The 19,085-nt window shown below is 40.1% G+C and overlaps 1 protein-coding gene across 2 annotated transcripts in view; it reads left to right on the top strand.

The window, feature by feature from the left end:
• The window catches only part of GMDS (GDP-mannose 4,6-dehydratase), a 408,287-nt gene that overhangs the window by 380,892 nt on the left and 8,310 nt on the right, over positions 1 to 19,085 (top strand). Inside the window, exon 10 of one of the 2 annotated variants that reach the window (XM_050970557.1) lies at positions 14,895 to 15,049. The exons of the other annotated variant lie outside the window; for it this stretch is intronic. Coding sequence (XP_050826514.1) covers positions 14,895 to 15,032 — 138 coding nt within the window. The 3' untranslated portion in view covers positions 15,033 to 15,049. Of the gene's footprint in view, positions 1 to 14,894; positions 15,050 to 19,085 lie in introns of those variants that run through there. 2 annotated transcript variants of the gene reach the window in all.

The raw sequence follows: 19,085 nt of genomic DNA, 5'->3' as shown, positions 1-19,085 counted from the left end.
GATTCCATCTTGAAGGCTCTGCGCTTCAGGGAGGGAGTACCTAGCACACAGTCCACAAGGGTGATGGGACAGAAAACAGAGTGGGAGGAGAAGTCCTGATGGACAAATGTGAACAAAGAAACCCTTCGGAGAAGTGGGGAAGAGAAGAAACAGCAAAAGTCTGAAAACACCAGTAGGACAAATGGAATATATGTTAAAGAAAGGTGTATGAGGGAGAGAGATAGATAAATGGAGGTGATTTAGAGAGGAATATGGCAAGTGGAAAAGAAGTGTTCAGTGAAGGAAGCAGAAACAGCCAAGGGGAAATGAAGAGAGATCATGACTTCTTAAAAGAAAAGACATATGCCAAGCTTAGGGAGGGTACAGGGAACATTTGTAAGAGTATTTGAGGCACAGAAGCACAAAGATGTATTAATAAAAAATTTTTCACTTTCTTCAGTGACAGCTGGAATGCCATAGTTACATCAGCATTATATAGAAAATTGAGGAATGCCATGACTGGGAATGGACCAGTTTGAAAATGTGGCAGACAAACGAAACAATATGACAGACAATTTGTTTAGGTGTTGTGCCGTGTTTACAGCAGACTCTGCCTTCCCCTGGGTAGAGTAACCAGTGTCCCCATCTATGGCTGCATATGTAGCAATATCTGCAAGGGTAGGTTAATCCAGCTTTATGTTCCCTCAGTCTGAGCTAGGCGTGTTGACTAAGCCAGCTGTTTTCTCCTCAGAGTGGCATGAGCTCTGTAAGAGGTTCAGGGTTGCTTTATCTCCTTGTGTCAGGTCCTTCTGTGACCTCCAGGCTCTTGTAAAGGTACCCCTGTTGCAGGACACTCCTCCAATTTTCTTCTACTTAAGTGCACTGAAACCTATAATCTCAGATAATCTGCTATAGTGTTTCTGTGCATAAATTATATGGGAAATAAACAAAAGCATGTGGGTTTGGTACAGGCTAATTCTTATTTTTAAATAGAATGTAATTTGCTATTGGCAAATTAATCTCATTTATCCTAGTTTCATTTGTTTAAACAATGTGAGTAGAGTTATTCATGTGCAAAGGAGTTGGCAAATGCTGCCAAATCCACTAATAAATCTGGCTGCTGAACATAGCATTTGGAAATGGAGTTATTTGCCATTCTCATTTTGTAGTATGCTAATTTCCACAAAAACCCACTATGGTATTAGAGAAAATTATGGCTTCTCCTGGAGAAAAAGCATAAAGAAATTACTAATCTGCCAATGTTGTACAAGAACTAGCAGAAAACTGTAGTGAGCTAGATAGATTTGCAGGACTGTTCTCTTTTGTCAGCGATGGAAACATTGGATTTTAAATATACTGTGAGCTGTTGGAGAGTATATTTAAAATCCAATTCTGTGTATTGTATTCATCTTCTCATTTTTACAGCTTTCAGTTAGAAGTTACTGACAGTAACTCCAGCTTCAGCTCTTTTATGCATCCATGCATGTGGCTATGATAACTACATAAATCTTTTCTGTACTTAAGAATTCTGGGTTAGGGGATCTCACATGCTTGAAGTGGCTGCAGCATTTTAATTGATCTCTGCAGAATATCACAGTGGTATTATCTTCATAAGAGAGCTGTGGGCTGCCCTGGCAGCCTGCCAGGAGCCCAAGGGCTGTCTCACATTTACATGAAATGGACCACATTGCCACCCTTGGCATCAACACAAAGGCTGTGTGTCCTACAGACCATGCAGGTCCCAACATGCAGTGAAGCCACCTCACTGCAAGCAGACACACCAAACTTTGTATTTTCTGCAGCCAAGGTACCTGTCTGCCTACCTGGGTCACAGCGAGCAGCATTCCAGCTGCACCACTTGTATGCTAAGCAAGCAGTTAAAAAAAACCCCAAGAGTGCAGCCGGTATAATTATCCTTCATCTCACCTGAGTTCAAAAGCAGGGCTTTCCCACTGCCACTCTGTTTTCTTAGCCGTCTGCTCCACAACCACTTTGGCTCTTGGTGGTTTCTGCGAAAAATTAAAAGGGGAATGACTGTCACAGCTTCCTAATGACATCTAGGGATTCTTTTATATGCTAAGTCATTCATATCTTTTACAATTTAAAAGCATGATGACATCATATACATAATAGCCATACAGGACTGCCTGCACGTTTGCAAATAAATGTTAGAATTCATGGCAATGAATGAATTGTCCCTCTCAAGCCAAAGATGACTGAATAATTCAGGTCCATTTTCTCCAAGAACTTTCCCTGTAAACAGAAATTCCTCTCCTTTTATCTGTTAATTGCTAATAGAGAAAAGTCCACAGATACCTGCATGTTGCAAGCTTTTATTTATTAATTATTTACAAATTACAATAGAAGGAGCATAAAAATAATTATTATGGGAAACTATTTTCTATCAACTCTCTACATTTGCAAATGAAAAGTTAACATTTCAGCTCTGCCTAGGGACTTCTTGTAAGAATAGTATTGAGCTAGTACAACTTCAGATCAATTACATATCTTTTCTTACTTACACACTTACTGTATAAATGTTGCCTAGTTATCTCTTCCTGTGTGGATGCTGTGGCTTTTTGGCTTATTGATCCTCCATGAAGTGTCTGTATTTCACACATTCCAACAACTTTGTGTCACTTTAGCACACTTCATTAGCTAACCAAGGCTGAAGCCAGGCAATTCATTTTCATTACATATGGAGCTGATGTTAAGTAAACATGAAAAGTGAAACAGAAATATGTTAAAACATGCTTCTATCATTTTATTACTTTGATTCTATCTCTGTGCATGACTGTATCCTCACCTGACACTGATACAGGGTGTATTTCTTCTTTCATTCATAAATGTACGTGTTGTCTGCTGAATTGAAGATCTGCTGGTTTGTGGGTTGGGCTCTTTTTAAGGCTAACAAAAATTACATCGATTTAAACATGTTTAGGACTTCAAAAAGGCAATTTGTACCATGAAGTAGCTCTCTATATAATTTTGTTGTAGTTTTAGGGAAGGAAGTTAGTGCATCCATTCACTGCTAACACTCATGAATTTGTATATTGTGTAAGATCAGTGTACAATATCCTTGAAATTCCTGAAAATGCACCAAGATTTGTATTTGAAACTAAGCCAGCATCCTGACCTGATAAACTCATGGTGTTCAGCTCTGTTTCTGTGGAGCGCTATGTCAGACCTACGTGGTTGCATAAAGGTGACACAGCAAAATCCACAAATCCTGTAGGCGTTGACTTTGGACAAAAACACCAACCTGCACCTCTTGGAAGTCCAGTGATGTCAGCACAACAAGGCTAGCTCATCACATTCTTGAAAGCCGGATTGAAAAATCACAATTAAACAGGTATTCCAGTGTTTTCTTTTATTAGGTGTGCTTATGCAGTTTGGTCAAACGTTATTCCCTGTCCATGACTGGTTGCATCATGGTTGCTGTATCCAATAACAGAGATATTCAGCGTCCTGTGTGCCTCTCAAAGTGTGCAGCAGTGGACACCCGTGATGAGGCAGGAGTTTCCTTCCCTTCTCATAGGCAATATTCCACTTGCAGAGTGAGTGATGTCAGTAATGATTTCAGCAAACATAAGGTGTGGTCAGAGTTGTCTTTGCAGAAGAATGGGGAACACAATCGTCAGTTTCTAGCAGGAGAAATACAACCCTCTTAATCAAGGGGATCCACTGCACATCTATTTAAAATTTGACATAATTTAAACTCATGCGTCTCCTGTTCCTGATTACAGTGCTGTTCTGAGTGTTTGGATTTCAACACAGTGAGATGGCTGCAGTTGAAAAGGAAGCATTTCCTTTTTACCTCCCATGAAGAAGTGGTCCCATGGATGTACTTCAGCTACTAGAAAGCAGACCCTATTTATCTGAAACAACCCAAGATAAAATACAGCCAGTTGGCATCTCACCTCTCATCTTTTCTAGCACATCATGTTTGAAAGCAAATAGGCCAAATTCCTTCCCAGCATAGCTTCACAGAAACTCACAGCCTTCATTCAGCAGGTAGCCAAATATAAACACTGTTATAGAAAAGGTTCACTTGGAATCAAACATGGAAAACTTTTGAGTTAGAATGATACCTGAAAATATTTGCTCAGTGAGATGAAGACATTGAAATACTTGGGTAGATTTACCTTAGAGTTTATACAAGCTCTTGTGCAAACTTCGTGGTGGATCAGAGCCATGGATACCCACAGGACCAAGCAATGCAGGAGAAGAGTGAGCAAAGTCCAATCTGCTTCAGCGAGTTGTCAGAAGATGGCCCTCAAAATGGGACATGCTCACTGGGAAGATGAAATGGCTGTAAAGGGAGCAATGGCCCAATGTATTCTCTTTCCTTCAGGAGATAGCACCATTTTGAACATCCATAAAACTCAGGTGGGAATTAAACCTGCAGAAATCAAAGTCCTGTCTCCACCAGTTTCCATCTGCTAATAATTCCTCTCTTAAAATAGATTCCTTTAAAGGTCTAAGGTTTCTTTCTTCCAGTTCATATTTAAATGATGCAATGACAGGAGACACCCTAGGGTGTTACCACACTTCAAGAGGTGACTTCAGGGCCAGCAACACTCCCTGCATGCAACACTATCTTGCAATATTGTCTCATACCATTGTTCTTTGTTGCTTGAATATTTGGTGAGGTGTGTCATGCTTTGTTATTGCCCTTCAGCCTTTTGGAGAGCACAGAAGACCGATCTCTAGTGGACTAGTTCAACACTTGACAGTGACTTCAAAATTCTTCACCCAAGATTTGTCCAGACCAAAGAATTTAGCAGGACATACCAAATACCTTTCACACTTCCAGTAATTTGTTAATTTTATATACCATTTATTTTGATTCATTGTTGCTTCAAACTGCATTTTAGGAAGAGTGACAAGACTGAACTCATGGAAAGAGGTCCTAATTTTTAGACCAATATAAACCACTAGGAGCTCTGTTAAATGCAGAACTGCCAAAAGTCAAAATCAGGTTTCTATGGTTCTTGGCACAGGCAAAGCTGCTCAAGTTTGGTTCCCATTAGTTATTTAGCACTTCTAGTATTTTTGTTGCTTCTGTTGCTTCATTCAGCTAATTGCCAGGATCTTGAAGAATTTTGTTCCATGGAGACAGATGCTGTATTATTTTTTCCAAGCACTGTGAAATCAGCAGGAGTTACTTCTATGCAATATTATAATAGCATTTGTAGAAATATGATATGTGTTTATTACTCAATAAAACGATGTCTGTGGCCAAGCTATGTCAAAATGATACTGTGATTCTCCAACTGGCAATGGAAAATAACCAAAACGCTCCAATTTGTGAGCACTGTTCCCACACACATACTCAGCCACTCACAGGTCCTACTTATTGAATGCTGCCTTCTCTTTGGCTGCCGGTAATGAAAGCAGAAATGCCTCCTTACATCAGTGTCCATTTTAGACACCTACTTGGCAGAAGTATTTCTTGTCTCCATTTGCAGGTGTTTGTAAGCGTTGCCCATCATGATGCTCAAGGACAGAAATGGTCTCTGTGACAGCCAAAGCACACTTTCAGGTCCAGGCCTCAAGAAGAATGTAGCAAGTTGTAAAAGTGTGACCTTTGAGCATCGTGAACAAGAGCAAGTGGGCTATGAGGCAGAGTAGCAGCAGCCATATGTTCATTGCCTTTGACTTTAGAAAGTTTGGCAGAGATGTGTCAAGTGTCTCATTCAGCTCTTCACTGCTGTGCAAACATCTGTGCTAAAATTTAAATTTCCCTCATATAGAATTTAAAGAGAAAACAGCATTCTCTTAAAAGAGGACTCAAATCTCAGCGATCTGGCATAAGAATGGAATTCAAGGTTCAGAGTAACCCCCGAGTCATGCGGCAGATGGATCCAGTTAGGCTCAATTAAAACATGAGAACACTGGGCTGCTTTGGCAGAGAGATATTGTGGAAGGGGTGGGGACAGAGCCTTCAAGGAGAAAGTGTACTAGGAAGTCCTAGTGCAGAATCTTGCAAAACTGAAATGTATGTCTTTTTACTGAAATTAGCTATAATGAAGGAGATATTTTGAATGTTGTACTTAAAGGTGCAGGATGGACTCTCCCCAGCTGCAAGCAGTATCAGATACCACCCTACAAAATACGCAAATTTCTTTCCCTTTTCTTGGGCTTCATCAGAGTGTATCCAAACTTTTATTGTATCAACAACTGAAAACATAAGCGGATAAATAGAGGCTAGCTCCTTAAAATCATTGTAGAAAAAGCATCAAATTCCAGTTTGATTATCTTGCAAAAGAAATTTCTCCTTACAAAACAGAAGCTTCTGTCTTCCCACATGTGAGGACACTGCTTACATACTGTAGGGAAGAACTGAAATAAAAGAAATTAATAACCATATGGAAGAAAAAGAAGGGTGGCTAATTTTTTTTGGTTTTTTTCTTCTTCTGATAGCTGGTGCTTGCTAAACAGAAGCATCTAAAACCAGTGTATTGGTTCTAAGGTATTTCTTGATTTTGTAGATATAGGCCTGTTTTTCAGAGGTCATATGTTTTTTCAATGAAATATGAGTTTTTCAATAGAAATAGTTCTTAACATGAAATAGCAGTATCTCCTCTGCAGAATGAAATGACAGTCCTCTTAGATAACTTGAATATTGTAGAAACAGTGGCAATACTTGCATGCATCTGACTTACTTTACTTTCTGTGGGTACAGGCAAGACACTTATTGCTTATTTTAAACTCCCAGTTTCTAATTACACCTCTTAGCTTAAATTTGGTAATTATGATAAAAAAACAAAAGAGTGGAAGAAGATGTATTGCTTGCTGTCTCCTGTCCATTCTGTAATTCAGACCCCACTTCGTCCCCACCAGTACTTTTGTTTCCACCCCATTAGTACTTTATTACATGCAGCATGATCTAGGTCTTGAAGAGGCACTGTTTGCACACAAACAAGCAGGTGTCAAAGCTCCTTTCATCATCTCAATGTCACCTAAGCATCTCTAGGGACTTCAATGAGGACACCTACTTCTCAACAGAGAGGCAGCTCATCTATTTTCTAAGTGTACTTCCTATTCCTGCCCATTTTGTCCTTATGGATATTGAGCAGAGCACTTTCCTCTATCACTTAATCTTTGTTTCTCTTCATCCGTGCTGCTCCCCAGTATCTGTAGGGTAAGATAGCAAAGTAAAAAGATAAGGTCAGTCCCTTCATCTCTGTTTCTTGCTACCCAGCACATGTAGCTGAGTGATTTGGCAGACACAGAGGCACAGCTAACTTTGCTGACAGAAATCTGCCACTCAGAGACCCCTTAGGATCCAGCAGGATTTCTACAGGAAGTATTGCAGAAGGAAAATGCATTTGTGTGACTGGGCAAAACACAGTGGGAGGGTTTGGTGCCCAGCTCAGGGTGTATGGGTTCATCTCATGGAGGGACAGCCTAGATTCCCCATCAGCTGGGGCAGAAACGAGGTTTTAGATGCAGGATAAGATGTCTGCACCCACTTGAAGGAAGGCTAAAATTTCAGGTGAAGGTGTGCTCAGACTGTACAATAAGAGGCTTAAGGGACTCGTGGTCCATTAAGAAAGTAAGAGCTTGATAAGGTCTGTTGAGCTGGCAGAAATGTGTTCCTTTTCAACACCCCCACCCCAGGCTGGTACAGTCACAATTTTCCAAAACAATTGTTGTTTATGCTGAAGTTTTCCACGTTTGGTCTTTCTCCAAAAGCAGATTTCATTGTCAGGTTTTAGCAGAAGGCCTGCTGTTGCTGCTTGGGTGGGCACATGTAGAGAAGAAGGATATTTTTAAAACATCTGAATTTTATCATTCAGTCAGAAAAAAAAATTGCTGAAGTCTGGTACTTGGAATGAATGAAATTATTTGCTAATACCAAGCACAGATGAGCTTTTGCAGGGCAGCATGAAATATATATTGATTTAACCCATTTGGTTAAGGTCAAGAATGAAGTGACTCAATGTCCTGGCTTGTTACAGACATGCTATTCCTGCATGGAGAACTGATTTGAATATTGAGCTGTGGTTCAATGTTGTTGATTTCAACATGTGATGGATCAACCCCATGATTTCAGAGCAACCTTAATTTTCCAGAGAACTTGCAAGCCCTCCTGGCAGGGTTGTGCAAGACCAGAGGGTTAGTTTGTTTTGTTTTGTTTAATGGAGCTGTAACCTTGCCAAACAGAGAGACAGACTGCACATTAGTAAGGACAACTTTTTGTCCAATTTTTACGCTCTGCTGAGATCACAACAATCTCCAAGAGCAAATCTTTAAGTTTTTGCAAAAATTGGTTTTAGTAACATGTCTCTTTGGGGCGTTCGCTTACAACACAGCTCACATTTCTACCACATGCTCTTAGATAAAACAGAAAATTTATTTGTGCCCTACTCTGCAACCTTGGAATAGTAGTTTCATCTTTTTTTCTGCCTCTAAGGGGTTAAGAATTAGAAATTATCTGACAATAAATAATGTGTAAAGATGAGGAATTACTGTTGTTACTATAGAAATATGGAACTAGGTGAGTTCTACAAATACTGGCTTCATTACTATTATTGAATTAGTAGTTATGGGAAAGATTATAATGTAAGAGGAAATAGACAACTGAAAGGAATAGTTTGTTAGACTGAAAAGGAAGAGAAAATTGTTAGACAATTAAGAATCCTCTTTATGGTCCGGTCCAAGAAGAATTTTCAATGAAATTATATTGGTAGTAATAAAGTTATCTTCCTGGTAGCAAAATTGGAGGTATTCCTGCTATCATTCCTCCTTATTCTTACTATCTACTACTATGTAAGTAGCAAACCACTAAGTTTTCTGAGTCAGTTTGTACCCAAAGCAAACATCAACATCTTTCTTGAAAGCATTCCAGATGTAACCAGGGTCGTAAAACAAAACAGAAGGTTGATGGTTTTACTGTGATGCAGGTTGCAATCAAGTAGTTATCTGATGGATCATCTACTTTTTATGATCCATCATGAGAAATATAGCTGTCATGTGAGGAATAGATTTCTCATCGTAAAACTTACCTCTGTAATTTCAGCACCTGAATAAGTGCTGCCTCAGGTGCTGATTGTGCTAGTAAACACTGTCTGAAGAGTGATTTCCCCATCTGTTTCTCCTCCTTCCAACTAAACACACAGTTTGGCAACAAGTGCGTTTCTGCAGTTCCCTCTTGTTCAGCAGCTACTGCTATTAAAAGTCTCCCATGAGGAGGTTCCTGTCAGGTAGCTGCTGATGCAGGAGTTCACCTGGGGAAAGAAAAGCCTTGTATGTAGGTCAGTTTTTCTGTGGATAGCTAATGAAGCAATTTCTCCTGGGAATGTTAACTATCTTGTGGCACAGATCGCTTCAAGTAACTGCTGCCACTGCAAGGGGCTAAACTCACATACCTCATTCAACTCAGCATAATAGGTGAGAGAAAAGCTCCTGGTTTATGTAGGGCTTTTTATCTCTGCACTGGTAAGGCAATTAACTTGGCATTTGGGGCAGATGTCTAAAATCAGAGCTCTCAAACCTCTTGTATCATATTTATGTACAGCACGCTCCCGATGGGAGAAAACAAGATACACATTGAGGATGTGGATCAAAACATGCAGAAAGTTGCAATGATTTCACCGCTATCCATAGGACTTCTGGTATAAATCAAATGGATGTTAAAAGCGAGGAAACCTCTTCATCTAAATGTGATGATTGAGCCACAGGAACAAATTTGCCTCTCAGATTTGTGTTGTGGACCCCCTGTGTTAGGGAGAGGTTATATGTTTCAGCGTGCTGACAGACACTATTACATACTGGGCTTTACTCACCCCTGTTCCGCCAGCCCCCAATAGCCCTTTGCACCTCTGAATCCCTCTGCCTTTGGCACTTCTGCTGGTGAGACTCCCAGATGGGGGTGTGGTTTAGCTAAAATGGGTGCTTTTCACCAGAAGAATAAATTATTCTTATACTACTGTCTGAAAAGGGTGGATCTGGAGCCAATTTAGTGAGCATAAGTTACAATTGACTTTGGAAGTAATAACTTATGCTTTGAGCTTCCTTAGATGTATAGCCAAGGAGCTGTCTGGCTGCATGTGTTTTTACACATCTTTCAGCTAAATTAGAAATCCAAGTGCAAAATCTAATTTGTGGAGATATCTTGAAGATTTGTGACCTTCCCAGAAATACTTTGAGTCCATAAACGAGCCAGAGGGCCTCCTCTGGTTTCATCTACCTTTTTTTTTTTTTTTTTTAATTGCCACATATGGCATATTGCTAAATAGCACGTGAAGTTTATTATATCTTAATTAATGAATCTGAGTGTAATTTTCCCCAGTTCTGGCAAGCAAACTCTGCTGAAAAGCTGATTAGTGAAGGGAGCCAACTTAACTGAACACCCTCTTCAGAGATGTGACCAAAGATTGAAGTATATTCATAGGTGTCAAAGGTAGAAAAGCCTTAGGAAAGCATAAGATGGGGATTGCACTGAGCTGAGACATAGGGAGACAGCAGGTGGAGCCTTTAAGGAGATGGGGAGGAAGGAAATGGTGAAATAGAAGAAAGGTGTAGTAGAAGAACATCAAATGGAAGATTAAAATAGCCACAACTGGAGATACTGGGAATACCCAACAATACTTGATCCAAGGAGGAAGCAAGTTGGATGTGCCTCTTATGCTATCTGTTGATACTGAGATAGAAAGAGCTTAAAGCCCTGAAGCCAAGGAGAGAATCTGCTGTTGAGTTTAGTTGTCTTTATGTCACATTAGTGGAAAAAGAACTAAATCAAGCAGACATAAAGAGCAAGAATAATGGCACTTGGGGACAGTTCATTTCTTCCAACTGTCAAATTTATGAGTTTAGCCTGCTGGGATGCTACCAGCAGTGATGATGAACATTACAAACCTGGGCTGTATTTTGCCCACTCAGTCACTTCTTGGCCACACTCCTGATGATTTCAGTGGGAGATTGCATGAGAATGTGCAATTCCCTCCTCCCCAGAAATAGCAATTCTCCCAAAACTTCTGTTAGATAGCATGAGCAAGTGTATTGAATTGCTGGCATACTTTTAGTAAGCTAGTTAGCACCTCTGATGAGGTCAGTGAAACAATTTCAGCCTTGAATATAGAGGTTGAAGCAGTTAGGATTTGTAGGAAGAAGAGCTTTATTTCAGAGAGATGATGAAATTTGTATGAAAATACATAACAAGGCACACAGATGAGCAACGAGAACAACAACCATCTCTAAATGTTCTTTTACTATGTGGATTTGAATGTGTTCAACATTATGTATGTTGCTAGACTTATTTTTCCTCTTATGTAGACAGGCACGAGCCTTCCCTATGTTGTACGTTGTCTAATTCATACCCATGCAAAACACAGACCAAGTGGGAGTAAATTGAGTCAGTTGCACCTTCTAGTTAAATATGTGAGCAACTATTCTGTATATAAAGCAGCTGAAAACAGTACTGCTCTTACATAGCATTTGCATGTCTGCTATCATGAAGGATCACACGTTTCACGGAGTTCCTACACAGAAAGAATTGCAGATAACAAATGTCCCGTTACTCATGTAGCTGGTCATTTTTGTATGCAATTACCAGAATTGCATGCTCAGTTCCAGTAACCATGTGCACAAAAATAGGCTACAACAGCCTGCTTAGGGTTGTTAATAACATGTCCCAAGTCTCAGTCTTTATTGTTTTGTTGTTTTATGCTGGTTTTGTAACAGAACTGAGCTAGGAATTAGATTGGATGTTGACAATTTGAGCAAAAGGCAGCATACATCTACATGTACTGCCAAGGCTGCAGGACTGCAGAATTTCTGCACTGACCTCCATGTGGTTTAAATGCTGAACTTGTTGTAAGGAGCTGATGGGCCAGAAGATAGATGCTGCACCAGGCGACCAGCTGTAGTGCATGGCTCAAATAAGGAACAAGCAGCTCTTGAAATTTTGCATTTAAAATCCTTAAAAATCCATACATCTGAAACTATCAGCTTCATAGTGAGGCATAAGTCCTTGCCATAAGTGATTCAGAGCCAGCCTGCAGTAGTTGAGGAACACTTAATTGGCATTTCTCTTTTTGGCATATCACTGTTCTCATCGGTTCTAGTACGTGTGTTTTTTTCCCGCCCGTACAAACCTCTTTGCCTTAAAAGACTCACGAAGGAAATAATTAAAAAGTACACAGAGGAAAACTGTCTGAGCAGAAGGGGCAGAAATCCAAGGTGCTGTAGGGAGTTGCCCCAAACACTCTTTTGGATGATTATTAATTTTTTTCTTACTATTATTTTATGACGCTGTTTATGTTTAATTACTCATGTTTTCCTAACCTGTGTGACAGGCATAATTTGAAGAGCAGTAGTAATGATCAAGCTGTGGAAGTGCCAGCTGCTGCCTACGTGCTCAAGCAAGCATAGAGCAGGCAGTGTCAGGAGACAACTGTCTCTTGATTAGATCTGAACTTCTTATTTTCTCATGTTGATGAAAATGATCCTGACTGTTATTATTTAAATATAAACGATGCCAAAAGATGCTATGAAATGTGAGAGCTCTCTCAGGTCACTGCCTGTATGGAATAGTAAGTCTGTGGGCTGCAGTATATGCAGTTAAAATGTGTACTGTTTCACTTATAAAAGATAAGTCGGTCTGATTGTGTGTTTTCCATCTGAAAGTCTTTAGAGCAGAAAAGACAACCCAATAAACTCAAAAGTTCTGTTACTCTCAAGTCAATCATAGCAGCCTGGCGTGGAAAAGTTGAGGAAGCAATGGCAATTTTTTAGTATTGCTAGGATGAGTATTTGATTTTTATGTGAAAGACACTATAAAAGAAAATCCAGGGGCAGAAATAAAGTGAAATTGTAGACAAATGAGAAACACATGGTTAAACAAGCCACCTGCTGCATCGAGGTACTGTGTGATCACTCATCCTTGGAGCAGTTTGCTTCTGGGGGGTTGTTCACAACAAATCAATGGCAAGGAATTACCCAGGGCAAATCATGCCAGACACAGTGTGATGAGAGTGCTTGGCTTCTTCACCTGTAGTAAGCTATACATCCGAGGGAAATAGCTGGATACAACCTGAGTTCTCTAGTTATTCCTCCCTCTCATTCCAAGGTGTTGGTCAAGTCCATAAATCATCCTGTCTCCTAGTTTCACAAAATGGGGGTGACAGTGCTCTCTTCCCACTGTAATGTCATTCCTGCCACTTAATTACATAAAATCTGTATCTTCTCTGGGGGTCCTTCATTGTCACTGCTGTGCTGCTGTGAAGCAGTTCTGCATTGTCTAAGTGATAACACATCTTGTTGAAGTCTTGCTCAGGTTACAAGTGGAATGAAGCTGCCAAGATGTTTATCTAGCTTTCTTCATCTGCTGTTGAGATTCTTGGTAGATACATGTAAGTTCTGTAATTCATGGCTTTGTGTGTTCATATGTATTGCCATTACACCAGAATACATCAAAGTAAGTAAATCAAGCCAGAAGGTTTCACTGGTGACCTGCACTGAAAAGGAGCTGTAGATGAATTCTAGCAGAATGTTCCAGGAGGTGATATTTGACTTTGATAAATATTCGGAGAAAGGGCTGCCATTTCTGTGTTTGTGCAATGCATAATGGGACCCTTACCTGGCATCTCTGCCCTGCCAAAACATGAATGAAAAATAGGATTGCTTGTCTGAGGAACAGCTCTGTCTTTCACATTGAAACTTGGCAATAAATGATTCCTGTGTGAGTGTTCTCAAGAGACACTTTCCTTGTAAAGGAGTCAAGTGATTGATGAGGCATCTCACATTTTAAACATTATATAGGTGAAAAGATTGGAGTATTCTGAGCCCATGCCTGCTGCTCTGTATGCCTGAACAGTTTGCTTGCTTTTTAATTGTGGAACTAGAGAGGTTTGGTAAGTAGGGCAGGACCAGTAGAAAATGCTAACTGTTTTCCTTCTGTAATTAAGTTTTTCATGTTTGACCGCTGCAGGGTGAAGTAATGAAGAAGTTTTTGGTAACAGATCCAAAATTCCTTTCTTATTTAATTGAAAGTATTTAAGAGAAGAAGGTCATTGAGAGGACAGATTTCAAGAAGTGGTATACACATTTGGTGATGCTTTGGAAAGAAGCAGAGCATATTAGCCATGCTTTTAAAGTGTATATGGCTAATGCACTGCCAAATCTGTGGAATTTTATAGGCAGCTACTGTGAATAGTAATAGCAGTCAATGAATCTGCTTTTTACCCCTACTTAAACTGGCACTGTGAGATTTAGGATATCTTATTGCTTCTTTAAAACTTATTTCAGCATAGTTTCAGCCCTGTCAGGAAATCTCTGCTGTGCTACTGCTAATATGAATTGTCTCCCAGAACCCTGGAATGTTCCATACAAAATCCTGAGGGAAGAGAATGCAGGTGTGTGATGGAGTACCACTGGAAAAGAAAAAGGAACAAATCTGTGATGATACAGAGAGGAAAGAAATTGAAAAAATGTTCAAGTGAAAAGGACACTACAATAGACATGAGGAGAAGAGAACAAAATCTCAGTGTGAGGGAACTTGTTTTGATGATGAAGGAAATTAAGACCAGGTTTAAGATGATGTTTGTGAGTAGGACATTGATGCTCAAAAGAGAATTGGGACAAACTTGAATGAAAGAGAAAGACTGGGAGACACATCAAATCAGGAAAGAAATATGTCTTACAATAAAAAGAGGTAAATGGGATTTTACAGGAAAATAACTTCACCAAAACATGGGAAAGATTTAAACAAACAAACAAAAAAAAAAGTGACAGAAATTAAATACCAAGATGAGGGAAGGATGGAAGAAAACAAAATACTGATCTTTAGAAAGAAAATAAGATAGTTGTATTCATTTTATTGATTTATTGGAAGATTGTGTGCTAAGTTTAATGTCTGCTCTGAAAGTGAAAGATGTCATAGGAAAAACTATGATTTTTTTTCCCAGGCTTTCCTGTGCAGGAAATGTAATAGGAAGTTATTTTTATTAATGAAGATCAGAGAATGTGCAGCAACAAACTACCAAGAATGGTGTGGAAAATCCGGTTATTTTTCCAGTCAGACCAGAAGAACCTGTGGCCATTGACCAGCAGGAGCCTAAGGGTCAGATTAATAAGCAGCAGGATCAGTGAACTGCATGACAATTGGAATCTGTGCATCTTACACACCAACAAACTTCCATTACAGTCAAAAAGAAGTCTTGAGCACCTGCAGCTGGTATTTGTAGCCATTCATTAATTGCTTTGTGCTCTGTTTTGTCTGCCTGATCAACACAAACTGCAGACTTGTTCTATTTCATTTGCAAAGGTGAAACCAATTGATTTTACGGCAATATACTGCTTGCTGGGCAGTACTTTTCCATCAAGACAGTCAAGTTACACCAGTCACCAGAAACTGATGAGGCAGAACAGTGAGAGCCTTGGACAGAGAGACAAGGTCTTTGGCAGAATGTTTTGGAATTTGTTAGGGGGAGTGCACCCCTCAGCTCAGTGTAGCTGTGATGCTGAGTGTGCTGGAAGGACTTTAATCCTTTCCAAATGTATGACAAGCTGTGGCAATGCTCAGCCCACATCCATAACTTGCACTTGCAAGGGACTGTGAGATGAGGGAATGGGGAGCACAGTGCCTTTATTTCCAGCAGTAGCATGTGTTTCGTCTGTAAAAGAGATATTCAGCTGTCTACCTTGTCTGGACTTAACCAGTGACCAGTGTTTTATCTTAACAGGTCTGGTTGAACACACATGCAACATAAAAAGAAGTTTGTTTATGGACAGGAAATGCATAAGCTTTTTAATGAATAAAGTGTGAGTTTGAAGCATTAAATGTGATATGCATTGTTGTGTGCTACTACCTGCAAAGGGTTCTTCTTTGTAGTGTCCTACTTGGACTCAAGCACTAAATCTTTCATCAAAGCTAGTCTGATTATCTTGCACATGCTTTTCCTGAAAGGATGTTATGATTTTCTAGATGTTTGGTGGCTGGTGATAAATTAGGCTTTTATGATGTCATGTGAAAGGCCAGTGCTTGGACTTCCTTCTCTATGAAGTGCACAGGAGAATACATTTGGGACATACTCAGCATCAGAAATTATCCTACCTTGTTTTATTTTAACCCTTTTGTGGACTCTTGCTTGTCTTGTAACTGTGTTCAGGCAAGGATAGCTTCATTTTTGCAGACAGGAGCCCCTCAGCATCATGTTCCAGGTCCCTTTCATATGGGGACTTGAAATTTTTTCCCCCTTGGGTAAAAAGATCTCAGTTCTTGAGCTCCCTTTAAGCTTTTCACAGCTTATACTCTCTCCAGATATTTTGTCTTGAAAAGGGTTTTCAAATCAGATGGGGATTTTATTGAGAAATTGGAATGCAGTGAGGGATGAGGGATAAGGTGATGCATCCCATAAATTAGATCGGGTTTATGGCTGTGTAGCGGGAGGCTGCTTCTAAAAAAACAGCCAGCAGTAAAAGGCAGATTGTGACTTTGTCCAGAGAAATGACAGCTCCCTTCTTCATCCCACATACTGTAGGGAAGGAGTATTTTACAAGTTCTTTTCAAACAATGAGAAATGACTGAACATCCTCCATGCTGACTTTTATGCACTAGTTAATCCAGGGCAGGGAGGAAGACAGGAAGAAATATCCACCTCCTCTCTGTCTTCTTCTCCAAGTCTTACCACAAGCTTCAGAAGGACAGAGGTTTGTGTAACACTGTAAGAGTTAAGGAAGGGGGTGACATCTCTCCCACCCAACTTCAGTTGGTGAGGTGAAAAAATGGCAAAGACAGCAGCCGCTGTTACAGTTGATTTAATTAGAATGTTTCAATTACATGCTCCTTAGATGAAAATTTCTATTTTGAATAAATTATTTTTTTTTATTAGGGCAAATATGACAGCATGCCATTTTAAAAAATATTTTGGTATCATTTTGATGTTAACATAACAAATGCCATGATTTTTTTCAGAAATGTGAATGACCATGGGGTAGCAAAATCACCACAAACAATGCATCCTGTAAAAGAAAAATAATAACTCTATGAAGAAGTAATATCCTGACTTCATAGCATTTATTAAATTGCTGCTTAATGCTCTAAAAATAGATAGATAAATATCTGTAAGTAGAATACAAGATAGCTGTCCTAATGTTTAATGTTTTGTTACTTATCATTTGGTATTTGACCAGAGGTGACAACTGAATTTGTTTACATTTCCAGTATAAGTCGCTATAAATGAAGTATTTTTTGTGGAAGAAGAGAAGAAATTAAGTAGGATTGCAGCATGGATTGCTGGGGTTATCAGTTTTCCTATTCACCTTGACTTGTCAGTCAGCAAAGACAGCTGAAAAAGACATTCACTCCTGCACAAAAACCAGTCAAACAACTTCACAAAGGGATTTCCTGATCTTTGCAGAAAATGTGAAGAGTAGGGAGTGATGAGAAAACTAAACAGAGCAGATTAAAAAAAAAGGTGAGAATTACCCATAAAAATTTTAAAGGCATCATGCCCTCACCTAAATATACATAATGCAACAATAAAACCACATTTGATGAGGACATTATTAATTATCTTACTCACCATCCCCAAAATAGTTGTCAGAGTGGAGAACCAAGAGGAAAACACATTGAATAGTGAGCAAAAGCTGGACTTGAAGGTACCAATGAAAATATAGGAAACCTGTTATTTTTCTATACTACTGCTGATCTCCATCTTTGTGAAAGAAGTTAATTTCTCACAGGGTCTTGGTTTTTAGTGATGTGCAGATGACACATTTGTCCAGAAGACTGAATAAACATGCTCTTATACAAGCTCCTCCAAACCTCTGCTGTAAAAGGAAAATTCACAAATGCTTCTAACCCATGTCATGCAAAATCCACGTTATTCAGACACCTCTTAATGCCCACGTTAGTTTGAAACTTGGAATTGTTAGCTCACACATAAGTAGCTACAGGGCAGTGGAAGTCAGTGGGAGTGGTACCACCTGTAACCAGCATTTGCAAAGAGAATTTCTATTTTGTTTTAAGAGTAGGAAAATCTTACTTTGATAATTATTTGTTTGTATTTTAGCAAATGTGTTGAAGATTTTAGCTGTGACGTGTGTGTTTGGATGACCCAGTACAGCGTCTCAGAAAGGAAGGGCTTCTGCTGGAGCAAGGGCAGAAGAGGACTGCAAAGGTGGTCAGAGGGCTGGAGCACACCTCCTATGAAGACAGGCTAAAAGTCTTGAGGTTGTTCAGCCTAGAGAAAAAAAGATAGGAATAGAGCAGCCTTCCAGTACCTACAGGAGACCTACCAGAGAGCTGGAGAGGGACTTTATGAAGCATGTGTTGAGAAGCATGCAGTGAGAGGACAAGGGGGAATTACTTTAAACTAAACTGTAAGAGGGTTCAGATTAGGTATTAGGAAGAAATTCCTTACTGTGTGGGAGGTGAGGCACTGAAGCAGGTTGCCCAGAGAAGCTGTGGATGCCCCGTCCCTGGAAGTGTTCAAGGCCAGGCTGGATGGAGCTTGAAGCAACCATGTCTAGTGGAAGATGTCCCTGCCCATGGCAGGGGAGTTGGAGCTAGATGATCTTTACTGTCCCTTCCAACCCAAACCTTTCTCTGATTCTAGGATTGTGTCCAGCCCTCATGTGTGAACTATCATAATTATGGTCAGTATATGGCAAATGGAGTGGGTTTGATTTTCTTCCTCTCCTCCAAAAGTTCCCTTCTTATTTAGGAGAAGGATTCCTGTGAACTAGAAATGATCTTGCTGCTCGGAAGCCTCTTTGGCACTTTGCAGGGCCATGAGCTGAGGTTACAACTGCACTTACATCCAGGCTGGGGAACAATTTCCAGGTCTTCCCAGACATGCAGAATTGGGCCTCAGGGCAAACTGCGAGGGAGGCAAGCACCCGCCTCACTGCAGCCAGCTGCAGGAATTTCGCTCTTTGCTGGCAGCAGGGCTTTCCCTGCTGCAAGGGGAACACTCTCCGCCCTGCCTCATGCATGGCAGCCCGAAAAGCAGCCGTGGTGCCACTTGCAGCGGGATGCCCTGGCACAGAGCTGTGCGGGACGGCTCCTGCCGAGTGAGCTCAGCTCCGGATCCAAAGCGAATGAAATTCAGCACTGGCTTCGGGGATATCGGGCTGTAATTCGGGAGGAATTT

This window comes from Serinus canaria, chromosome 2 (genome assembly GCF_022539315.1).
Source record: "Serinus canaria isolate serCan28SL12 chromosome 2, serCan2020, whole genome shotgun sequence".
Classification (NCBI taxonomy): Eukaryota; Metazoa; Chordata; class Aves; order Passeriformes; family Fringillidae; genus Serinus; species Serinus canaria.
This window is presented reverse-complemented; position numbering and strand designations above follow the sequence as displayed.